Genomic DNA, 26,377 nt, shown 5'->3' with positions numbered 1-26,377 from the left:
GGCTCCTGTCATCCTTGGGGCACGGCCATGCTTCTGGCTCTGCTCAGGACAACAGCTGGAACCAGCCGCCTCCAGGCTCTGTGCCAGGAGCTCAGTGGGAGAAGGAGCCAGGGGCCCCTGAAACCTCCACCTGTGCCACTTCTGGCAGATGCCATTTGAGGGGCTGGTGGCCCAGTGCAGAGGCAGATCCCTGTGCCAGCCTCCCACAAGTCCCTCTGCATCTGTGCCAGAGGGCCACCAGGCTGGCTGGCAGTGCAGGATGTGCAGTGGGGACCAGGCAGAGCTGCAGGCAGAGAGCAAGCACTGTGAGATGGGAGGGAAGCTGCATGGCTGATGGGACACTAGCTCAGGCTTGGAAACTATCAATGTGCACAAAACGAAGGAGAAACAGTTAATTTGTTTGAGGGGATCTCTGTCCCACTTAGTGAATAAAGGTTCCTGAAGGAGCATCTGCAGGGATGGTGGGATACAGGCACAGGCTCTGCTCAGGGTCAGCACTGCCATGAGCTTACCTGTACCAGAACCACACGCAGCAGCTCCTGCTCACTTGCCATTTCAACAGGCAAGAGAGGAGTTGACAAAGGGAAAAGACTCACACTGGAAATTCACACAGGTTTTGTAGACTTCCTCTTTGGGCAAACTGTGTTTGCTTTTCTCCCTTTTTTTTTTTTTTTTTAATGGGGGAGGTGTTCTTGTTTCAGTTGGAACAGAATTATTTTTCTTCTTAGTAGAAGAAAACTGGTACTGCTAAGTTCTTCTTAGTGCCATGTTTTGGATTTAAAATGAAACTCGTGTTGATAACACACTGATGTTTTGGCTGTTGCTAAGTAGTGCCTACACAAAGTCAAGGACTTTCCAGAGTCTCATGCACTGCAAGTGAGGAGGAGCACAAAAAGCTGGGAGGGAGCTGACTCAAACTGGGCCAAGGGATGCTCCACACCACAGAAAATCATGCTTAGTATATAAACTGGGTGAGCTGGTCAGAAGGTGACAATTGGTGGTCAGGGATGGGCTGGGCATTGTCCAGCGTGTGATCAGCAATTGAATTGTACATCACTCTTTTTTTTTTTGTTTGTTTTATATTTTCATTTTTTTTTAATTTAAATTGTTATTATTATCACATTTTACTTTGCTTCAATTATTAAACTGTTCTTGTCTCAACCCACAAGTTTTGTTTTCTTTTCCTTTTTCTTTTCTGAGTCCCTTGTGTTTGTCCTTTCCCTCCAGGGATGGGGAGGGGTTGAGCAAGCAGCTGCACAATACTTGGGTGCCAGCTGTGGTTAAACAATTAGGGAAGGGGGAGAAATTTGACCTTGACTTACTGTGAGAGGCAGAGAAGAAGGCAAGCCTTTGCACTGCCAGCAGCCTTGATAAGGCCCTGGGCTGAGCCCTGACTCTGTGGCACTTCAGCTCTGGAGGTTTGATGGACACCTTCCTGCCACCCTGTCCTCCTGGGCTTCACATACACCTCGTGGAGTCCCTTCCTGCCTTCTCTCATTTCCATCTTTCACCTTTCTTTGGCTGCATGACACTTCAGCATGTGACTTGCTATGAGCACCAGGAAGGATTTAAACTCTGCAAACATCACTAATTATTTGACTTTTTCACAGTGACAAATCTATGCTTAATGTCACAGCCTGCAAGTGGGGCATGGTCTCTGTGCATGGACACCATGGTAGCATCCCTCCTCTGACAATGCTCCTACAGGAGTAGGGGTCACACTTGAGACCAGATTTGAGGCTGCCATTGCATGTGGCTTTGATGAAGTTCAGATACAGCCATTTTCTCTTACATACCTCACTCTGGGAGCATCCTCCCCCTCACAGCCCCTCTCTGGACCAACCCACCTGCCCCTGGACACACTCAGGCTGCCCCTGTGGCCATGCTACCTCTGTGCTCAGGTGCCACGTGCTGCTGCCTTGCCAGGAGGTGTGGGTGCAGGTGAGCAAAGCTGTTACAGCAGCTCACCTCCTTCCTAGTGAGTCACCACGCCCCAGTATCTGTCAGCATGGCTGTGTCTGGTGACCAGCCTGAAGCAGCACAGGTGCACCCATGGCACTGTAACCAGCCACTCCCAAAGTCTGGCTGGAATTTTTTTTGGGTGTTGCTGAGTTCGGTCAGCACACAATTTATAAAGGCTTGTTTTCACCTTGCCCAAATTGTTTGCTTTAGATGGTAACAGTTTTAGAAATGGACATTGCTGGGCCCTTCCTGTAAGATGCTGGGGCTCCAAACAGTGATTTGATGCCCTTGTGTTGGGAATTTGCAAAGTCCCTGGGCATGGGATGCAAAGCAAAACACAGGAAGCAAAGAAAGCCTTCATAGTGTCTGAGCCTGTCTTGGACACTAGTACAGCCCCAAGGGAAGCTGTTCCCAGCGAGCCAATATTCCCAGTTTTGGCCATGCACAGCACCAGGCATCTCCCTACGTCCCAGTCCTTCCCAAACAACCAATCTGGCCTTCCCAGCTGTGGCAGGGTCACACCACCAGTGACTCTTCCCCAGCTGCTTCTTTGCTTCTGCCAATTAGCCAGAGCAATGCACTGTTTTCCCCAAGGTCCCCAAAGGGATTAATGCTTGGCCAGGAGCCTCTTTCCCCATTCCCATCAGCTCTGCACATAGGGAGCACTGGCAAACTGCTCTGTACTTCTCCTCCAGCTTCTGTCAAACTTCTAAACATCAGGAAACCTTGCTGAGGAGCATCACAGTGATCTCAGTCCCAGGGTCACAGCTGAGATAAGAAACCTGCTAAGCCCAGGAGAATAAAAGGCACATTTGACTCCCTAATTTCATTCAGTGTTGTGATTTACCCTCAGCAACTTATTCCTGCACAGCCACTCACTCACTCCCTTCTGGTGGGATGAGGGAGAGGACTGAAAACAAGTGAGAAAACTCATGGATTAGATAAACACAGTCCAAAGGGTAAAACAAATGCTGTGCACATGAGCAAAGCAAAACAAGGAATTAATTAACCACTTTCCATGGGCTGAAAGGTGTTCAGCCATCTCCAGGACAACAGAGCTCCATTATATATGTGATAGTGACTTGGGAATCCAAACAGCATCACTCAGAATGTTCCCCCTCTTCCTCCTTCCCCCAGCTTTATCCACTGAGCATGACATTGTATGGCCTGGAATATCCCTTGGGTCAGGAGGGATCAGCTGTCCCAGCTGTGTCCCCTCCCAGCTCCTGCTCCTCCCCCAGCCTCCTCCCTGGCAAGAGACTGAGAGAAGCAGAAAAGGCCTTGACACTGTGAGCCCCACTCAGCAATAACAGAAACATCCCTTGTTATCAACACCGTTCTCAGCACAATGCTGAAACAGCCCTGAGCTGGTTACTGTGAAGAAAATTATCTCTACCCCAGCCAAAACCAGCACACTCAGTTATTGTGGGCAGTGGGTTTCCCTGTGCGCGTGCGTTTTCCTTTGCAGTTTAGCATGAGTCTCAGTACTCCCTCAAGAGAAAATGAAACTACACACCCTGAAATCAACATAAACAGAGCCAAACCCTTTGCAAAACCCCATGGCTCAGCACTGACCAGCCAGATCCTGGGACTTGTGCTACTAGTACGGGGCTTTCCTACCATCCATTTTCATTCCCTCCCCCTCACCTCCAGTCTCAGCTGCTGTGAGTACACAGCTGCTCAGGCAACCAGATTAGAGGAGTAATCTTCCCCCTCCCAGGATATTTCCAACCCAGTTCATTTCCCTGACCTCATTCCCCAGGTGCTGGTATAAACAAGTGGACCTACACAATGCCGGGATCACTACTGTGGGATATGCTTGTGGGATGTGGGATGTTTGGGATGTGATGTATTGCTCCAGAGAGAAATTCCTGCTATGCTGCAGCCTAAGGCTCACCTGAGAAATAGTCTCCAGCTATTAGAAAGCTGACAGAGCTGGAAGCAATGCTTGGTGTTCAGCATACCTGAACAGCTGCTTGTTGGTTGTGCACCAGTCCTCTGAAGTGATAATTATCCTGAAGCCCTCATACTGTTCAGACATGTGGATGTATCTATAAAGAGCTATTGGTTCACCCAGCCAAACCTTATTACTTAGGTCTGGCAATACATACACTGTAATTATTTTGGATAACCTGGTCACTTACTACTTTCTTAGTAAGAAGATATATAACAGCCATAACTAAACCCAAATATGAAATAGTGAGCCTATTTTAAATAGTGTCTCCATATGCAGATTTCCATGCTGAAACATTTAACTGGGTGGGGGAAAGGAAAATGGCATTACAGAAAAAAATAGAACAAAGTCAGTGTAACTTTTTTTAAAGCAAAAGTAAAAGACCCCTAGCAGGCTGCAATTTTGAAGTGGATCTCATTGTTGAAGTATGCAGGCATTTGATAAGCATTTGCATTACCCCTAACCATTGTCTGGTGAGAATAAACACCTTAATTTTATAGAAGGGAAACTGGGGGAGAGATTATAAACCCACCTCCAGTTATGTGAAAAGATGCTTCCTACTAACTCTATTAATCTCCTTAAAGATCAAAAGCTATCAGCAAAAGATCATAAAATTGAACACAGGTCTCTGAAACCAAAGGTGACCATCCAAACCATTAGCTCATTTTTTCCTTAGGGAGAACAGGGAAAGTCTGATCCCTGAATATCCTGATCACTACAGTCAGTATAAATACTAAGAGGGCTCCCTCACACAGCTCTCCTCCAAGCAACTTGCTATCCAGAGATTTTGCACAAAGCACTAGAGCAAGTGGGTTACTCCCAACAGCATTTTTGGCAGCAATTTACATCAGGACTGAAGTGCTCCATGTTGTACACAACCACTGGGCATCATCCAGGCAGTCCACAAGCAATGCTGGGGTGTGAGAAGCAGATTTTGCCAGAAACACTTACCATCTATTACCAGAGTCCAAAATCCATCAGCAATCACCTTCACCCTACTTCCCAACAAGTGGGGTGATGCCTGTAGTGTACCTGGGCCATGGTAGGGGGTCTTTGCCCAAATGCAGCTGCAGCCCCATGCTGTGTTTGAAGATGAAGGAAGAATGACCACATCTCAAGGCACTGAGCTGGATTTATTCATTTAACCATATCAGTATCAAACTATAAATCATCTGTTTAAGACCATGTGTGAGAGAGGAGCAGCATTAAATAACAGACATGAAAAAGAGACTGTGCTTCAGAAAAGATTCAGTGTACAACATACACAGTATGCCATTTAACAAAAATGCTTATAAAGAGTCATCCTAAGCATCAGAAAGAGTTTTATAAAAGTTTACGTTCTCATCCCATGGGATGTACAGAACTATGCAGTTTACATAGTTTTACTATCATCCAAAACATCATGTTTCAAATGTATGAGGCACAGCAAGAACAAAATAATTCCATTTCCATAGGAACATAAACACTGCTTGTCACTAATGACACACTTTCCAAACCATAGCACTCACAGCAATTATACATGTGTACAATTTTAAAGTATTAAAAAGCAAGAGTTTGGAGCCTGCCCACTGTTACCAATAGAGCATTAACATTTGATCTACCCTTGAAAATGATCATAGATACCCTTGCAGTAGTTGTAACATACGAAGGAGTTGAAGTTGCTGTCATACTTGTCAGGGCCAACTTGCTGTGCAAATCTCAAACTGATACTGCCATTGAAAGGTTCCCTTGACGCACAGAGAAGGGGACAGCCTCCTTCTTAGCTCCCACTGCCCAGGGAAGATGCAAAATTAAAACACATCTGCAAACAAGTGATAATCTGACTCCACAGACATTCTTAATTTTCATTAAGATTGGCTAGAGGCTGACCAAGTCTTAAAGATCAAGAATGACCAAGTCTTAAAGACAGAAAAAGACTGAACCAGTTTTTAACTGGTTAAATCAAGGACTTCTTTTTTCCTTTTTTTTCGAGGTGGGGGGTGGCAGGAATGTTTTTTCTAAGGACAGCTCAGAGAGACTGAATCTTACAGCCCACATGCTAAATAATATTATATTTTTTCCTGACATTATTTGCAAGCATATAATACAAGTTTTACAAAAGTGCAAGGCCCAGCACAGGAAGATATCCCGGATTAAGACATCCCCAGCAGCAGTGATCTTTTGCCATCTTCTTGTTGGTCAACCAGCAGACACACAAACATCACTGCTTGGGATCAGCTTATCAGAGTCCCTAAGGGTTTAGCTTAATCATCTGTGCAATTAAACACTATTCACATTTTTACAGCCTATAATGGCAATAGTTTTATGTACAAACTGGAAAATCAAGTCTTCAAATCAAGTTTTAAGAGGTAGAGGTCCATTTCTGACTCAGATATAAAATGTTACTGAGTCAGTCAAATTCTAAGGCCGGTGGTCCCCTAACAATATTGAAGTAACCAGCTAGAGCTCCAAGGTCTATGTAGAGTGATCTTTGTCTCTTTAGCAGGTCTGACTCTTCCATGCTCCCATTACACAATGAGGAATCTAAAAAGAAAATAGAGAAACCATGTAATTACTGTAAAAATAGCTGTATCAGTTAATTTTTGTATTTGTTGGTATTACTGGAATATTTTGCCTATTATTTGATCTTATTAATCTGTGGTTAAGAAATTTTTTCAGTACAACATAAGTCAAACCTCAAATAAAATAAAATCTAACAAACCAACCCACAAAGAAAGGGAAGCAGTTTGCAACTGCAAACAGCAAGTGTGTTCAACTACTTTAAAAAAAGTCTCCATCAGCTGGGACAGTTAAGCAGAGCTTTCTCATCCTCTGAGCTATAGTGCTAAAGGAGAGTTTAGTTTCTGCCATCTGAGAATTCTGCTTCCTCATAGGGAAATTTTCATCTCAACACAGGACATCATCTTTGTCTGGATGTGACAATAGAGAACAAATACAGGACCATCCATTTCAGATCTTTTATTCCTTTTAAATCAAGGTCTGAAAAGACAGATCGGGTTTGCAATGGCAGAATTCCCCTGAACACTTGTATAATGAGTGTCTTGGAAATTTAAGCACCTATAATAAAGTCCAAGTTTAATGGTTCAATATTCTCTTCATTTTCAAAAGAATTGATTCAGATGGTCTGAGCTGGTCAAAGGACTACTGCAACCCCAAGGCAAAATCCAGACGGTACAATGCCATTCTAAATTCAAAAACTGTGACTGATTTTTTCAGTTAATTTGTTGCAACAATTATGCATTACAGTACCCAAAACTTTGCACAGATATCTTTCAAAATATTTATTCCAGTTAAATAAACCACTTGTCTGGGGAGAGTCTTTCAATGCCTTTTGTCAGAACCCTCCTAATGTATTTAGTAAGTAGAAGAAAAGCATTTTGAAGCCTGTTGGCAGGTTGTTGGCACTAAATCTCGCTTGAGCTTGAAAGGGCTGTTTCCCACCTAGTTTGTGTATTATCCTTCATCAAGCACTGACTAATGCACAAGGGCAACAGCATTCTATCCCACAGTCATTTTTAGTTTTAAAACAAAGGGCTCGTACTGCTGACACTCAGCAACATTAGTTATGGTTTTGTGTGTGTGTTTTCCTTAAAAAGGCAAAAAGTATTGGGTTTGCTGGTGGTTGTTGGACTTTGTCATTGTTTACAAATCAAGAGTGTCCATAAAACATCTCTAGTACAGTGGCAAATTGAGTCTGTTTGGGACAGCAATCTGTACTTCATGAAGTGCCCTGAATGATTGCCATGGCTTTTCCAAGAGCCAGTCCTTCAGGAGCTCACAGAGTCAGGCTAGGTTCCTCCCCACTGAAGTCAATGGGCGTTTTACAGATCACTTCATGACCTCGGGGTCTGATCTCATCTGACTGGGATTTTCACCGGTCACTTTCCAGATGTGCTGCGAGTTTCCTTGGTTCCTTGCCACTCACTCAAATCAAGATTACACACAAAGTAAAGTCTACAAAGTCCAAGGCAGGGGAGGCTGATGCCATTACCTGTGATATTTTCTGGCAGCTGCAGATCCTTCCTGGCGAGCAGTCTTTTCCTTTCAAACAACGCCGAGTCCAGGCTCTGGCACCGCGGCTGCTCTTCTGGGGGTGGGTGTAAGGCCTCGTGCTTCAGCAGGTCTGCTGCAGACAGCCTGTGATTAGGGTTCCTGTCCAGAGCTGCTTCTAGCAACTCTCTCATGGAAGTGCTGCAGTCCTCAGCAATATCCTCTAAGGGGGGAGCTTGTTTGTGTATCTGTTGGAATGAAAAAAGATCATGGAAACAGTTATTCCGAAAACAGTGAAAGAGGAAGTCATGGATAACCACATGAGTGGTCTGGGAATTCCCCAATTAGGACTCATCACCTCCCTAAGTAGGACTGATCAACTAGAACAGAACATGCAACTACACAAAATCTACTTTTTAAAAATCCGATTTTATAATAAATTTAAAAACTCAAAGAAACTTAAAGTAAGCCTAAAATCCAGTGCAATGCAAATTCACCAGATTTCTATACAACACTGGAAGAGTCAGAGAATCAAATCTGCCAAGCTCCAGTTTTTATCTGCAACTTCTAAAGAAAACAGACAAATGGGCTTGTTTCAATCAAGTCTCACTGATCTAACCCTGTCCTTCCAGTAAACCCAAGGCCTGTAAATTGAAACACAAATCACAGAGACAACTCCAGTTCAGTCTCTGTCTTCCCCTAAGAGATCAAAACTCACTTCTTCTCTCCCTCCCTCCCACCCCTGAAGCAAAAAGGATGATATCATCTCTCTGACAAATATTTTGATAGTTTTTATACTACTGGAGCTTTCTCAACAAGAGTACAGTAAACCCTCCAACTGATACTGAGCTGGCTCTGCTAAGGACACTCACAATGTAGAGGTAGGAGGGATATGCAGAACGAGGGTATCTGTTCACCCAGGGCGGGATGCCCGTTTGCATATGAATAATAGTAGCTCCCATGCTGTAGATGTCTGCTTTTGTCGTGTGGCCTCTGCAAAGGATAACTTCAGGGCTCATGTAAATCTGTGAAAAATAGTTAAAAAAAAAAAAAAAAGATTACTCAACATGGGAAAACAACAACCAAAGATGACTCAATGGCATTTTGTGATCCTGGAAACCCCGCTCTGAAGGGATGCATAGTAGTATACCTGTAAGCACCATTTGGGAAATAAGATTGTTCTGCTCTGCATATGATTACAGCCTGGACAGTACCTGGACAAACCCATATTCCAGGTTTGCCCTCCTCAGATAGGCCATAGGTCAGTGGCTATGGGCCTTAGCTGAGCTGTGAGAGGAGAGGATGAGGTTCAAGCCATGGCTCTACCTTGTTCAGATGAGTAGCAGTAGCCTCATCCCTCCACAGCAAAAGGAGGTGCCTGAATTGTTTGTTTTGTGGGGCACTGCTGGGACTGCTCCATCCTGCTTGAACAATGGCTGGGCAAGAGCTAAAGAGAGAGGGTGAACTGTACTGATAGCCACCCAGATGGGGGTAGGAGTCCTCCCCTCAGGTCCCTGTTACACAGAATACTACACAACCCTTCTGAGCAGAACTGACAGATATATACCTTCCTGTCTTCTTTACTCCTCCTTCTTATCCACTAACCTTCACGATGGAGCATTATCCTGAGTAATGGGTTGATGAAGAACAAGCCAGATCTAGGAAATGCATAAATTAAAAGCTAGGTGCCCTTTCCACCTGATTACCCCCAGAGCAGCTATGAAGACAAAAATCCCTCTTCCAACTTTTTTCCAAACCAAAAATTTGAATCTTTCTTGATAGAAACCAAAAGAGTTTCCATTCAAACATTTCACTGAAACATTTGAATTTGCCAAGAGTCTAAAGAAGGATCTTGGAAGCTCCTGCCAGCAACAGACAGCTCAGACTGCAGCTGGAGGAGAACCAGACAGGCAGGATGCAGGAGGCACACCCTGCACAGCTCTGCCACTGCCACTGGCCTGGGAAGCAGGTTTCAACACCACATGCATGGGCACAGCCCACAGCACACTGGGTTAGCAAGCTACCATATTTGCTTCTGGTTCCTACTTTTCCCTCACCCAATTTCCCTCTAAGGGATTCAAACAAACTTTAATTAGTTCAAGTCATCCTGACACAAAGAATCACATTAAAAGCCATTACTGACACAAGGGCAGGAAGTTAAGTCATCACCACATGGTGTGACTGCTTATTACCACAGATTGAGAACGGCTGTAGGGCTCACCAAATTCCAAGGAAAAATTCCCAGTAAATTACATTCCCTATCTGCAAACAGAACTTGTGACTGGAAGTGTGTGCACAGCCTCAGCAGGTGTCTGCAGCTGCTACTGACTTATCCATTGTTTTCCTCAGGGCTGCGAGAGAATCAGTTCATCCGCACCCTCCACCTCTAAGTCTCATAAGGAGAAAAGAAGTTCTGATTTTGTAAAAATAAGTCTTTGGCAAATACAGTGCAACTTGAGTGAAATTTACATAAGCAAGAAGCAGCTGCCTTCAAAAAAGAATGTTGATACAAGATCCTGACTGCAGTTAAGGTGAGAAAACGGTCAAGATGCACCTTGACTGCACAGTGACAAAAATCAAAAATGAGCTCCAAAGCTCTGATTTCAGACTGGTCTAAGAGTCTGCTGTCACCAAAGCAGACAGCTCAAGCCATTAATAACTTCCCATTCTCATTCCTTCTGACTGGTGGGCTGGCACTTGCCTGCCAGTCAGACCAGTCACAGCCCAGCTAAAAACCAGTCCTTTCTTCATGCTGCACTAGTTTTAGTTTAGCATTCCTGAAAATGAATCATACCTTCCACACTCAATAAACTTTAGCAGACAACTTTTTACCCTCAAATGGTTGTAACTGAAGCTTACATATTTTAACAAAGTGACAGAAGCATAACAGAGAGTGTAGCAACTGCCTAGAAAAAGTACTTCCTGCAGAGCAGTTTCATGACAACCACAGTTTAATGTTCTGCATGACTTGTACACAAAAGCAGGAACACCAGTTTTTTTCACACTACACCATCTAAACAAAATTTAACTATCTTTCAATCCCATTGCCCAGAATTGTAACTACTCATTTTTCATAAACACAAAGAAGATTCACTACGTTCAGGCTTCCTGTGCTACAGAAGTGAATAAAAATCCTAACTCTCAGAGAACGTGCACGGGACAAAGGTTACTCCACCTGCCACTTCCCTCAAGGACACAAGTCCCTGCCAATAGCATATGTAAGAGAAACCAGCCAGCTCACTGGCACAATGCTGCTTGGCAGTGACAGAGCCCCAACCAGGGGTTGCACAACTACATGCAGGAACAGCAGGACAACTGCACCACTTCTTAAGGCTGTTAAATACAGCGTGCAAAACTCAAGAGGACTTTGGAGAGTTAAGGTCTTACTTTGAAAAAAAAAAAATCATCAAGAAAGCCAGACTACAGAGGGCATTTGTGAGTGACAGGATTAGGCACTGTGGAGAGGAAGATGCCTAGAATGAACACTGTGAGCAGAAAAACCTATAGAAGCATCAGAAACATTAGCCTGTAAGTCTTTCACTGGTATCTGAAAATCTCCTTTCCCAGTGCTGTCTTTCCAACCTCAGTTCTGGCTGCAATGCTGCATCAGGATTACTACTCCCCTGAGACAGCAAACACCAAACATGGCTGTATTTCAGGGCTGGGGGGATTATCAGCTTTCTGAGAACAGGACTGCAGGTGTTAAAGTGCATGGAATTTTCCTTCTATTAAATGTAGAACTAAGAGTTTTTCACTTGGCAAACACTGAAATGTTTTCACTTTTCACTTGTTCTTACTAACACAACCCTGGCCTGTCCTTCAAGACCCAGAAGTGGATCCTCACTAGTCTGCTCTACAATCATGGAAATGTCCTGTTTACACACATCTCCATCACTGGGAAATACCCTACCAACTCATACCCACCACTGTTCTTTATTAACAGCACACAAAACCCCCTTGAACAAACAAAAAGCCCCAAACCAAAGTAAAAACCCCACAAAGCTCATGCATGAAGTGCTAGAAAGCATGCTGCTTCCAGGTCAGCAAGCATTTTAAGCTCTTAACTGCCCTGACTAGAAAGACAGTGAAAACAAATATTCAAGTGCTTTCTCAATCATCTTGAAAAAAAATAAACAAACAAACCTGGCCTTCTCTGAAATCTTGATTTATCCTCCCCTTCTAAAAAGTGAAATGTTTTTTGTCAGTTACACAGGGATTTCCTCTTTACACATCTGGAAGACTATTAAAAGGGTAAGTGCCAACATCTCAGCTAAAGCATTTCCTGTAAACAATCTCCTCCAGCAACAGAGAGCACAAATGCCACATCTGCAGCAGCTATCCAAGCTAATTGTTGCTGCTTGGTGGTTTGCTAAAATTCCAGCCCTGGAAACACCTCGGCAGGAATGTAGCCCAAGTGGTGTGCAGAACCTCAAAGTCACTGTGACCATTTAAAAGGACCCCATCTCCATCACTGTAATGTCACAGCAATTTTACCAGATAATCATGAACCTTGCCATGCACAAGCTCTGAAGAACCAAAGGGTTACATGTAGATGGGAAACAGAGCTTAGAAGGGCTAAGAGATGAAACCCAGACATCTGCAAGTTCTGTGGTTTTGAAGGAGGAATCCCAGTATGGTGTTGAACAGGTCACCCCAGTCCATAGTATTTCAGAAGAAAACTTTGCTAGACCAAAGAACAAATTCCTGTTTGAAGTGTCTCTGATCAGCAGCTGAAACACTGCAAACAACCTTCCTCAGAGTACTGACTTCAGTGAACAATTGCTAACAATTGAGACTGCAGAGAAAGTGATGTGGCTTTCAAAGCATTCCATTCAGCAAGTTGAAATTATAATGACACTCTATTAATGTTTGTAAGTTTTTTATAGGTTTTATAGAAACTATTTTACCCATGCTTTTAACCCTCCAGCTTCCAATTTGAGCCTAAACACCACAACCATAGGACTAATGCAATATAAGGGCTTTTGTCTCTTCAGCTTCTTACCTCTGTTCCTCTAAGATCTTTGGGATAGTAAATGTCTTCAGTCATTTGAACACTTAGGCCAAAATCCACCAAAACAGCCTTAGTTGACATAAAGACAATGTTGCTTGCTAAAAGAAAACCAAAAATTACATCATTTAGGTGTTTGGCATGTTTGGTATTTATTTTACAACACTCCTGTTTCATTCAGACGCCTGACTGAAAAGGGAGAGAAATTAGCACAACCACTCTCTACAGCCAATATCCCTCTAGCCAAAATAGGTCTGGTAATGATTTGGTTCAATTTTAAATCTTGAAAAACAAACTGGTCTGGTTTATGTAAAAGAACCAACGTTTTGTCATTTTCTTAGCTTAAAATTTCAAAAAAGACAAAGAGAGAAAATAGCTGAGGGTAGAGGTGCTCTGAAGATGTGTAAGGGTCTCCAAGGTGGAGATCCTGCTGTGCAGCTCTGGCTAGAAATAGCACAACTGTTGCTCACCAAGAGGTTTTTCTAGAGTAACAATTTAAGTGAAGACAGAAACAGAGAGTAACCAGGGCCCCTCCACAGCAGCCACACCAGTCACCTGCACTGCTCCATGAGAGCAGCTCAGCATGACAAGAGATGACAGACAATGGCTGTAAAATTAATAGAAGACTGAGCATTTCAAACTCCCTCAGAACTGCAGCAGTATCTAGGAGCTTAATTTACTTTCCTTCATAAAACTCTGCCAAAGGCACAACTTTGTGCTCAGAGGCTTTGATTGCAGCTGTATTTCTGATCAAATATTTAAAAATGTAGTGTTCAGTGTGAGCCTTGAGAAATTGCTCGTTTGCTGTTTCAGAAGATGTGGTAAAATGAAGTCTCAAAGTTACACAACAGAAACACATTTCCCTTACAGGAAACTGTGGGCCATTTTCTGTCTTGATAGTGCCTACCATGACCACCTAGTGGGAGGGCAGAGTTGATTTCAGCAGTACTGATTCCTGGAGCAATGCTTCCCACAGCTGCCTCCTTACCAGTGCTATAGACTATGTAAATCTGTCGTTTTAGGGATAACTTTGAAGATATGGAAACACCCCATAATAGATCATCCAAAGGGCCACACTGTCACAGGGCAGCAGCATCTTCTTCCTGCCTGGGACCATACCCAGCCCTAGCTGCAGCTGATTTTGGACTGAAGCTCCCCCAGCCAAATAGCCTGATGGTTTCACTGCTCTCCAACCAAGGGTTAAAATGAGTGGCAGCACTGAACACCTCCCAAGAACCAGAATGTCCTCCTCCCCTTCCTTGCTCAGGGCATTTTTTCCTTTCAATAAAATCCCCATCTTCTGTATCAGCAGAACAGACTCAATTGCAGCTCAAAAGCAGCAGATGAAGTGAGGAAAAGATCAGAGGTTTTGGGAAAGAGTCTTTCCTATTAATTCTGCCTGGGGAGGAAAAACACACACTGCTCCCTGCGTGGAGGCTGCCTTGCCAGGCAGTGGGCATGGCTCCACCTCAGGCCAGGTGTACCCAGCTCACCCTGGCACCAAACAGGCAGGAGCTTGGCCAGGGCTCACCCCAGGCACCTCTGGACAGCCTCATCTGCCCCAGCCAACCTCTGCCTCATCATCTGCCCTGCGTCCACCAACACAGGGAAAGGCTGGAAAAAGCAAAACACACTCATATCCACCACATTCACAATGGGCTGGTTCTCCTATTCACTACCTAGAGGTAGTAGGCTTTGGGCTGGTTTGTTTTTAGATTGTTTAATTAATGTCTTTGTTACTGCCCAACTAAAATAAACCTATAGGAAAGACTCTTACTACAAATGAGAAAGAAAAATTAAGGGAAAAAATAAGCAATTTTGTAGCGGTCAGAATCTCAAAGGCTCACGTCTAAAGTACTGACTCATACTAAATCAAAAAAACTTAAAAACCAAAAATGCAAAACTGAGATAAAAATTCAGCAATTCCTAATAGTTCACTTCTGTGAACTATTGTAATGCTTCAGTCTGAATATCTCTACTTCAAACCCCCAAGTTTAGCTAAATAAACCGACAGAGATGCATCTATCTGTGGGCCAAGATGATACTGGGAGAAACAGCATTTAATACTAATTTAAATGCAATACATTAAAATTGAATTTTAAAGCATTTAAATACCAGCGTATTTAATTTGAACTTAATATCAATATGTTTGATTATTCATAGATGTAATAGCCAGAGTTTTTTAAAAACAAACATATATTAAAATTTGCTGTACTTGTTGAAAGAAAAAAACTAGCACAAATTATGTATTTACTTCTAAAGTGTCTCAAATTGAGGAACAGCAGTGTAGAAATGTAAAACCAAAAAGATGGTGCAAGATGAAGGTGAGCATGGAAACATTCAGGATGAATTTATATTAAAAGCAGGAAACTTCCGGCTGAACACAGACTGATAACTTCACTCTTAAGGTTTTTATTTAAATTTTGTTGCTCATCAATGGCATAGGATCTATGACTTTCTAATTACCCTCTCTGCTGGAGTGAATTAATAAATAGTGTAAGTAACTATTACCTCCAGAACCTGACCTTGCCATTTGTTAGGCATTATCGATCCCTCCCACTCAGAGATGTAAGGCTGTGTGCCCCAGCTCAGTCCCAGGGACTCTTCCACCAGGCCCCAGCCCAGCCAGGACCAGAAAGCACCCCAAGGAACCACACAGACATACGTTTGATATCATGATGGATAATCCTCTTCGAGTGGAGAAAGTCAAGTCCTTTCAGAATATGCTTTGTCACCCAAATTATTTCAAACTCTCTCATAGGACCACAGCTCTCCAGCTTTTCCATGACAGATCCTCCCTCTCCAGCTTCCATGAAGAGATGGATTGTCTCATCCCACAAAATAGCGCCGTATAATTCAGCAATGTTTTCATGACGGAAACATGCCTGTATTTCAACATCTGATGGTTTGAACTGCTCCACTGGGACCTAGGACATTGAACAAAACCACAGTTATCCATAACAAAAACAAGTTATCCATGTGGACACTAATTATCCTGTAGATTAACAGAAAAGGAAGTATAGCACTTATATCCACTTGTTAAAATACTGAGCTTTACTTTGCTCCTGTGACTTTTCTTCCTTTGCAGCTAAGAGACATCCTGTTAAAAGCTGAGAGACATTTTGGAATCATGCCCAAATAAAAAGTGCAACCTTCCAGAAAAAGCAGTGTAGCAAGAGTTATTCCCGTCAAAATCCAGTGATTACGCAAAAGCTTTATGCAAACTTCCTGGTGAAGGAGATAAAATTCCCACTGCTTTTCCATTAGCTTTGTGCACTCATCTGCACTACCAGAATTGCACACCCACCTGACAGGTGGATCAGTGCTTGCAGTGCTCAGGCCCATTACTGACCTCAATTCAGTCCTTATCAGCACTGGTTTATGGCTTACAAGAAATGAAAGCTGCTTTGAAGGGAGTGCCAGCAGCATGATATTTCTTTAAAAAGTACTGACAGCAGATTGCTGAGACAATAAAAGCAGTGTTTGCTTACACACAGAAAAGCTACTAGTGCTCTGTTTAGTTTTCTTCCCTTGGACTCCTGTCTGTGAACCAAATAAGAGGCACATTTATTTCAAGGAGAAATACTGTTTGTATTTTCAGAAATATTTGGATACTTTAATTCTGCTGTGGGCTAATGCAGGAGCAGCTAACAATCTGTCCCTACGTGGACACACAGGCTGCAGGGGAAGGACACACAGCTGCCTGCCCAACTCTTTGACACATAGAATTAATACAGGTACTTATTCATGAGCTGGGGGATACTGAGCTCGCTCCCAACTAAACTTTTACTGGCCCTGAGTATTTACTGCTCAATTCCAAATAGTATGTTAAAAGGCACAACTGAAAGAAAATGTTGGCTTGCATAAAAGTAGGACAGCGCTTAGCAGTTCTTTTGAGGCATCTCACAACCTTAACCCCATCAGTGCCCAAAACACAGTAAGAGCTGCCCATCCTGAGTTCTCAGGGACTTTATTGGCACTGGAATAAAGAAAACTGAAGTCTAAGCACCTCAGTTAAAGGACAACAGCCTAAAACTTCTGCAGCAGCAGGGTTTTACTACCTCCTTCAGCAGGGACAGGATCTCACTCTGATATTTCACCCCAGCAGGACAACTAGAAAATCCACTCTGCACAACAGGCCATGTGACAGTTCCATACACCTTTAGATACTTTCAAAATGCTGAAACACTTGCAGCTTTAGAGCAAAAAAATTTAAACAAGCTAACAGAAGTGTACATTTTCCCCACCTGGTTTAGGCCAACAAAACCAAGATGATCATCAGCCAACAGTGGGATTTGATGCAGACATATTTGAAAATAGACCGTAAGTAGTGTGTTATACAATATTTGCTCAGAGATAAAACCACTGAACTAACATACCAATTTGCATGCCATTCGTTTCTTGGTTTCTCTGTCTTGGGCTAAGTACACTTTCCCAAAAGCTCCCCGAGGAATGAAATCAGAACCAATATTCCTGTAAGTCAACTTCCATGGAAACAGGAGCACATCTGAGTCAATTTGATAGCGCCCGTTCTTGGGTGTGATCTGTGGAGTTAAATAAATAACAAAAAACCCCAGTGAAGTTAAAACCACTACAAATCTAATTAATTTTATATATATAGTGGGAAAAACCTCATATCACTTATGTGTATGATGCACATAATCTGCTTAGCAGTCTTTATTTAGTAACACTAAATGGGAACAGCATGTGAGGTGTGGCACTCAGTCACAGCCTAGGCATCCACGTTTCTCTCCAGTGACTAACTTATGAAGTGTAAGTTGCAATTAATTGTCTTGAAACAACAACAACAGCAGCTGGGTTAATGAAATTACCCGCCTCTTGTTATTAGATTTACCTGCACATGTTTGTCCTTCCTGTAATCTGTTAACTTGTTATGCCACATACCTGTTACTCATAGGTTATCTTATACAATGTGAGCAAGAGTTTCAGCATTTCCTAATATCACATGTACTGCTAGGAGTTTAATTTCCCATCTTGTACTGGAGTTTCTGCTGCTCAGTAAAAGGTCAGAGAAGTCTGCCTTGATTTTACCAGCCACTTTCCTCTAGTTTTATACCATAGTTTAAAAAAGAAGAGTGGGAGTAATATTGCCTCCTTTAGGTGGGTAATGTTGGGAGCTTTGCATCTTCTGTATCACCAGCTAGGCAAGGAGGGGATTCAGGGCACATAAGTCAGTATCTTGCTCTAAATCTTTTCCCCAAACAGTTCCCTCCCTCTGCACGTGACAGAGAGAGACCAAATGCCCAACTACAGCCATGTGAGTATTGCTTGATCCCTCATGTTGCTTTTTCAGTCTCTCAGCTACAAAATTAATAATATTTCCTATGAATATGCTTCTAATTATTTCAGCCAGTATCTGGAATATCATTAATCTCCTTACTGCTACTTTATCAATATTCTTGAAAAGAAGTAAAATCACATCAAGGATATTTATAATTTCATGTCTGTCACGGGGCCACAAATACTCAGCTCTTCAGCAACTCTTTTGAAGATAACTGCATACCAGGAAGATTATTTGGTTTAGATTTCTATTTAAGATGTAATATATAATATTTCACTCTTAATCTACCTGCATGCTTTTCTATTAGGAAAGTTCCTTCCTGACTGCTAAAATTGTCATTTATGATTTGTACCTACGTGAAATAAATTAATTCTTCTAAGTTCCTATATCTGGGGAGGATAATTCTTAACCTTGGGCCAAGGGGGCACAAGGGGCTGTCCTTCAATAAAAAGTATTCTGTTTAGGATAGAGAGAACAAGCCTTCCCTCTACTTATTAGAGCCAGGGTAAAGCAATCTGTACATGTCTAACAATCTGTACATCTTGCTTGCCTACTTCTGCATTTCAAAGGGTTGAGACTAATCCATATGGGTTACACCTTATCCTGGAAAGGAAGAGACGCCGAGCAGAGCTGATCTGGAGAGCAAGATAGTGACGACCACTGCACTACTCATGTTTTCAGGAGGCTTTTAGGACTAGTTCCTAGCCTGACCCTGTGAATATTTGTCTGTGGCTGCAATGCATCTTTCAGTTCAGTTTGAACGAAAAGAAATCCTGCTTGTGCACTTCAAGACCCTTTGTGATGCAAGCCATGGTGCAGCCAGTGAGGGTCACCAGGCAATCAGAAACAACTCCTGACCCCCCAAAAAATGCTGTAGATATTTATGAAGCAGTGTCCTTGCTGAAATGCATGCACAGGTAATACTCTGCCTCCAACCCTCAGTTGCATTATGGGATCACATGCACCTAATGGTACTTGGTTCATACCGATTGTATGCATCTGTAGAAACAATATGCAAGCAAAACAACCACGAGTATGTAGAACAGTGTCTACCCCAAGCATAGGAAACATTTAATATTACTAAGTGTCATTTCAATGTTACAGAGTTGAAAAGTGATTGTTTTGCAATATTGCAATGCTCCCTCCAAATCAGAATAAAGCAATACCTGTGGTATTTTGCACCTAAGTAACCAGCAAGCCTCAAGCAACCAGTGTTCACATATAAAATATATGATATGCAGAATATTTAAGAAGATAGACATAGATGTAGAGTATCTTAGGAAAATACAGCAGCAACACCAGCCTGCATGAACAGAATTCCATCGCAACACTGTTTCCAGAGCAACTGATCTTAAACAAAACTTTAATGACACTAATATCCAGAGATGCTTGTAGAACACAAACAATTTTAGGGAAAAAAATAACATCTCAAACCAACACATCTATATACTTGAATTTAGTGCGAGATATTACATAATATTGTAACTCTTAAAATCACACTTGATAGTATGTGCTTTTTCTCCTTACATTACTACTATTGACATTTGTGCAGATAGAGCAAATTTAGGAACTATATTGTCAGATCCCAAATCTTTATTTTTGGGAGTTTGCAAAATGAATGTTTTATTTCATGAACACAAGGCACTAGAAGATTCTTACTGTCTCCCAGAACTGTAAACCATTATAGTCCATAGAATCATAGATAGGCTTGGGTTGGAAGGGATCTTAAAGGCCATCTAGCTGTAATTCCCCTACTATGGGAAGGGATGTCACCCACAAGGTCAGGTTGCTCAGGGCCCCATCCAGCCTTGCCTTGAACACTTCCAGGGATGGGGTATATATAATTTCTCTGAACAGTCTGCTCCAGAGCCTTACCACCCTCAGAGTAAAGAAATTTCTACACTTTTAGTTTAAAATCATTCCTCCTTGTCCTATCACTACACATCCTTCTAAAAAGTCACTCTCCCTCTTTTTTATGCAAGTTGTGGATTTTATAAGCCACATTTAAGTACTGAAACAAAATGAGTTGAAGATTTTGCTTTTTGACTGCTGGTCTCAAGTATTGTATTCAATACTGGGAAATGTTTTCTAACCTCCATGGATATTAGGAGATAACAGAGTGGATCCTTCTGAACAACAGACTTTCCTCATAGCTATGCCTGAGACTGCAGAGGCTAGACTTGATAGGCTCAGAGACCCTTTCCAGCCCCAGGGTTGCACAGGAAACCACAGCCTGTTACTTCTCAAACTGAGCTTTATTTAGAATCATTAAAAACTTCTAATCCCTATGGTCTATGAAATGCCAAGTAAAAGGAAAACAGATGTACGTACCATATTCAAGAGGATTCCAGATTCCTGTTGTCTGCATCCTTTAAATTGCTTTGCAGTGTTAGACACCTGATTGGCAAAAGCAAGCAGGTCTTCCACAGTCCCGTATTTGACAGAGGACATCAAAGAGACCTCCCCTTCACAAAACAGTAATGATTCTGCACGTTCATCATTTTGATTTGCCTCTTCACACATGGTAATTAAGCTGTCTTCATAGACTGCAATGTCTTCACCTGGATAATGGTTTTCCATGATGGCTATCACCTCAGACATATTTAGATCAGTTAGCAACAAGTCAATCTCCTCTTTGCTATCACTACCCGTGCTCATATACTCCATTACTGTCCACTTTGCAAAATCACTCCTGGAAAAAAAAAGAAACAAACTTGAAACCACTTTTCACCTAAATTTGATTTAGCAAAGTAAGAATGAAAAGGAGTTATCAGAAGGAATCAGCAGCTCATCATTATACAGATTTAACATTAAAAACTTGTATTATGAAGAAAACCATAATAAGGATCCTGAGTGAAGACAAAATGGAGAAGTATTTGCTAGTAAAATTTATTTAGAAGTTACTAGTTAACCTCCCCTGTCATTCACTCTTGGAATTTATTATGATAAAGCTTTCCCTAAGAGGAACAGGTACAGTAAGAATACACCATTGTGATAGATATGCAAAAATGAAGGAGCACCCTCAATACAAACAAAAGAATTAATTGTTTGGAAAAGAATGACAAAGAGAGATATTAACATTCTCAATTAGTTTATGTCTAAGTTTGCATTGACAATTTATGTGATGCATCCAAAAAGAAGGAAAGGTCACAAAGCAAGGTCATTCCACTAGTAACAGGCATCTGTTAGTATCATTGTACAAAGCACAGCTGTCACCACCTGAGATACAAAATCCGTATTCCTTTTTGCAATTAACTGGTCAGAACTAGACTTGAACTGAAATTTTCACCCTGACTTTCAGAAGAAAGTCAGAAACTGAGCTATCATAAAAGCAATGAGCTTTTGAAGTGGTTTCCAACAGTTTGTTCTGTTCCCACTAATCCTAACAATAACTTTTTATGTTACTATTGCAAATATTTTGCTGGAACGGATTTACAGCAACCTGGGTTGAACTTCCCAAAAAGTCCCTTTCTATTCCAGAGAGTTACATATTCAAGTTAAAAATGTATGCATGGTCAGTCATTAAAATACTGACACAAATAGTTTCCAACACATAAATGTCAAGAGCACTTACCTTGTATTTAACCTGATTACATCACTCAAAACCATTTAAAAACGTCTCAATAGAATCCCTGAAGTCATCACGTTTTTCTGAACCAGTATTTACCACTGATGATAATTTCACAGTGTTCTGTGGCAGTCTATTAAAAAAAGCAAAACAAATAAAGCCATTGCATACCAGCTCAAGCAGAAGGACTGGTTTGTACTCATATAGATCATTTGCTTCATGGAAAGAAGAGCTAGTAATCACAAGGCTGAGATAACAGGGGATTTTTTCTGCAGAAAAAAATGACAACTCAAGAAAGAATCAAGCTACTGTATCATCAAGATTTCCAAGTAGTAGTGAAAAATAGTTTTTCCATGGCTAGGTCCTGAGTTTTATTCTCTCTGTCTCATGCTTGCTTAAGCAAAGAGAAGGACCTCCTTTTCCTTTAGCAGAACTGACTACAGCATGCCCTCTTTAGAGAGCTCTCACTTCCCTTTTTCGTAATCTACTGCACTATCTATTTTGGGCAAAAGATAACAGCTAGGCAAAAAGAAACTTAAAAAAAAAAAGGGGAAAAATGAAAAGCAGCAAACAAAACCTTATCTCAAGGACAAGCACCAGACTCGGTCCCCTGAGGCCATGGAGCAATGTGTTTACCCAGGTACAGTTTCAGGTAATGATCACTATCTTTCTTACCCTCACCACAAGGACGTAGAAGCTTTGTGGCACATATTTCTCATGGGTTAGAGTATTTACGTCAGCTCTAATGTGAAGAAAACCAAGTAAAATGACGTGTCTGAGATGGCAAAGAAGCCAGACCACGTGCTGAAAATTTAAAAGGCAGGACAGGACAGCAGATGCAGCATCAGAAAAGGGAAATGGAGTGCCTGTTCCTTTTCAAACTCAGACCAAACCCTGAGATTGATGGTGGCAAAGCAGTGCTCTGCCAGCCCCCATTCCCCAAGATGGGCACAGTGACTTTCACCAGCACTCTACACCAGTTCACCCAGCCCTAATCAACCCACACCCCCAGCATTAGGGCAGCCAGGTTGGAAACTTTGTGGTCACAAGTACTACTTGATCGGGGAGGCCCCAGGCTTTTATCCTGGGTGCCCAGAGAGATCACAAAAAGGAAAAGATGCTGTGGGTGTTTTCTAGCCCCTATCACCTCAACTTGCTCCATGACCAAGCTATAGGCTGTTAACAAAGCCTGAACATGGTTATTTTTCAGTAGAAATGAGATTTATATTTTTCCCCAGAGCAGGACTTCTATTCATTGATTTTTTAGTTTTTAGGGTTCTTCTTTTGTCTGTTTTTTTTTTTTTTTTTATGGGGGGGGGTGAATTAGTGGGGTTCAAATGAAAAGAAACAGTGCTGTCATAAAAGGAACCAAGAGACCTCATGTGTAAAGTCAGGTAAAGTTACAAACTAGTCCTGAGGGACTTTCTGAAGAAAAACATGAACCTCTAGATACTCTGGTCATTTGTGGATAAAGATAAATACGTGCCACAGTTAAACTAATTTACTCTCTGACAGCATTTTCATGCACAAAGCATCTGCACAGATTAGACCAAATGTAGCATTCTGGAAGTGCCAGCTCTGCTTCATTCCTCAAAATGTTCCCAAACTGCAGCACAATACTAATAATACTCTTGGCAGTTTCACAATTACCCAAAAAGTTCTGAATAACATGAAGAAGTGACTATAACCTGCATATTCTCAGTTATTTTAGTGCTTGAGAAAAGCTGCAAACCCTTCACCCTTACAACCCTTACACCTACACCCTTACAACTACCTGAAAGGAAGAGGTAGGGAGCTGGGAGCTGGTCACTTATCTCAAATAACAAATGATGGAACAAGGGGAAATGGCTTCAAGTTGTGCCAGGAGAGGTTGGATATCAGGAAAAATTTCTTCACTGAAAGAGTTGTCAAACACTGGAACAGGCTGCCCAGGGAAGTGGTGGAATCAGCATCCCAGGGGGGATTTAGAAGACATACATGTAGACATGACTGTTTAGTGGTGGGCTTGATAGTGCTGGCTTGGACTTGATAACTTTACAGATCTTTTCCAACCTAAATGATTTTATTTTTCCCTATATCTATCAAATTCTAATCTCTAAATGTTTACACAAAAAAAGCAGTGTCTAAACTATAAAAGCTGTTTTTTTAGATTATGCAGCAATTTAGTACTATACTTCCCCTACAGACAAAAAAAAAGGTCCATTTTCCAATTAGGAATTCACTCCTATTTATTCCTAAAATCCTGTAGTATCCAGGATTTAGTATCCCTAAAATTCACTAGTATCAGTGGTAGGCATTCATGTAGTATTCTAAATCTTCCTATATAATCTAGATTAATAAAGAAATTACATCACTGAGTATGCTTTACTTAGATTCTCAGCTAAAAAACTGTGTTTACCTGCAGTGGAAAAATAAAACTGCATGCAAGCACTTAAGTCAGTTGCTAAAGCACAAGACTCTTTCTCCAGTTTTGCCAATATTTCAACATCATCACATGAGTAATTTGCAAGTCAAAGGTTTATTTCTCTATTCTCTGCATAGCTTTTCAACCCCTTTTACCTAAGTGTGCTGTCAGAGACCACTCTTATATCCATCATATTAAATGAGAGTAACTGGATACCAGACTTCTGAGCCCCTGTGAGACTTTAGTGTGTCATGGGTCAATGGTGGAAAAAATTGAACAAAATCTACAATAAATATAAAATTAAAAAACCAAGACCACACAGACAAAAATACTCAACACCCCTTCCTCCCCAAAAAAAAGCAAGCCACTTACTGCATAGACTGGCTCAAGACAATCATACACCCATAATAGAGATCTCTTGTGCTGCTTTTAGAGAATAATTTTCTGGTTTAAGTGACAAGTGACTGACCACTAAAAATGAAAAAAGTCCTTATTTACTTTTAAGAAAACTTATCGACAGAACTTGAAAAACACAATCCCTCTGAAAAAAAAAAACTTCTACTGTTAAGGAACAAGAAATATCAATAATTTCATTTTCAACAACATTTCACATATTCACTTGGAATAAGAAAACCCGCGACTTTCCCAGCGCCGGCAGCAGCAGCAGAGCGCAGCCCCAGCCCCTTTCCTGCCCTGCAGCCCCCGGGGACAGCGCAGGTGTCGCAGCCCCGCCGGCTCTCCCGGCACACGACGCGGCTCGGGAGGCCGAGGGCAGCCTCCGCCCGGCAGCGCAGCCCCGTCCCGCTAGGCTCCATCCCGCCAGGGCTCCCCTTGCCCCGCCGCCCCGTCCCCGCTCACCCGCGGGGCGCCGGGAGAGCCGCGCCGCCCGTCCGCCCGCAGCCCGCGCCGCTCCGCCGCTGCCGCGGGGAACTCCGGGGGCGGGCAAGGGCGCAGGTAGCACCGCCCGCCCCTACCGAGGGCGGGGGACCGGGGCGGCCCCGGCGCCGGTTTCTATTTCGGTTTCCCGGCAGGAGCAAGCGCTGCGCTGTCCCAGCGCGGCCTCAAGCCCGGCCAGCGACCGCCTCCTGCTCCAGCGGCGGCATCGGCAATGGCTTGTCCCCGGCGGTGGCATCGGAAAACCCCTTTCCTACCACCTCATGTTTCCGTGCGCACCTAGAGGGCGTCCACCAGCGTCCTACGAGTTTGAACATTATCTGAATTAAACTTCAGCTGACTCGCGGGTGGAATTTAGGACAACAACGTGAAGAATTTATTAGTGGCAGTAGTATTAAAATACTCCGGGACACACTAGTGTGAGTTGGATAATTGCCAAAATTGGCTACGACTACTTTTTATTTCTTATCCATAAGGAAAAAAAAATCTTGCAAAACTGTGCTGCCCAATAGCTCCTCTTCAGTCAGTTCGTTTTTAAGGAGACAAGTAGCATTTTTAACAAAACCAGCTGCCACAGCACTAGGAGCTGATGAGTTGAATCTGTCTCAAGATTCAACTTATCAAGGGACCCAAGATGGAATTTTGGTTCATTATCTGCAGTGTAATGATTATTTGCTCACTGAAGTCAATGGTAAAACCATCATTATAAAGTTTCAGGACAAACATTCACCTTAGGCTTCAGTTTTTATTAGTAGTTCATACAACTCCTTTTCTCTTTATATTATCAAGATACTGTGACTCCCTTGTTTAAATGGTTTATGTTTGCTGCCTCTCCTGGGACATTCACAATTGTCCAAAGTATGTCACATTCTAAAATGTGCAAGGGTTTAGACTCACTATAGGATTTTCTCTTCGTTAGCATCATAACTATGTATATGGAACTCAGCTAGCAGGGTTAACCTTTGCTCATACACGGTTTCTTTTCCAGACTACACAGATGTTAAACACATTGGCAAGCCTCCATAAGGAAAGAAGTGTCTTCTTTGTTGAGTTTGATTTTGTTCAATTGCACCACCCAGTGCATTTGCTAAAAAAAACAAAACAAAACAAAAACTGTGGAAAAAAAGGGCAAGAAAGCTGAAGATGATTATAGAAAGAAAAAAGAGAGGAAGGACTGAAGAATAAATTAGGCTATAGGAGAGGCCAGACCAAGAAGAGGGCGGAATTGGCAGCACCTCGAAAGTGGGAGGTTAAGGAGGCTGAGTAACACATCCTTAACGTGCAGCAGCTCTCAT

The 26,377-nt window shown here is 42.3% G+C and overlaps 1 protein-coding gene across 3 annotated transcripts; it reads right to left on the bottom strand.

The window, feature by feature from the left end:
* Positions 1-5,030: 5,030 nt before the first annotated feature.
* Positions 5,031-25,201, bottom strand: MAP3K8 (mitogen-activated protein kinase kinase kinase 8). Of its 3 annotated transcripts, none has more exons than XM_059840994.1 (9): positions 25,047-25,201; positions 21,791-21,917; positions 20,548-20,908; positions 17,294-17,458; positions 15,580-15,841; positions 12,909-13,015; positions 8,779-8,931; positions 7,908-8,154; positions 5,031-6,439 (listed from the first exon to the last, which is right to left on the bottom strand). In XM_059840994.1, the coding sequence occupies exons 2-9, from the start codon at positions 21,823-21,825 to the stop codon at positions 6,306-6,308; spliced, it is 1,464 nt and encodes a 487-aa protein (XP_059696977.1). In that variant the 5' UTR covers positions 21,826-21,917; positions 25,047-25,201; the 3' UTR covers positions 5,031-6,305. The 3 variants fall into 3 exon arrangements, with proteins under 3 accessions (XP_059696977.1, XP_059696984.1, XP_059696992.1); XM_059841001.1 differs by lacking the exon at positions 25,047-25,201 and adding an exon at positions 24,561-24,884; XM_059841009.1 differs by lacking the exon at positions 25,047-25,201 and adding an exon at positions 22,460-24,512.
* Positions 25,202-26,377: the final 1,176 nt, after the last annotated feature.

The sequence above is a fragment of the Haemorhous mexicanus genome, chromosome 1 (assembly GCF_027477595.1).
Source record: "Haemorhous mexicanus isolate bHaeMex1 chromosome 1, bHaeMex1.pri, whole genome shotgun sequence".
Classification (NCBI taxonomy): Eukaryota; Metazoa; Chordata; class Aves; order Passeriformes; family Fringillidae; genus Haemorhous; species Haemorhous mexicanus.
Note: the sequence above shows the minus strand (reverse complement) of the source record. Positions and strands in the feature narration are given on the sequence as shown.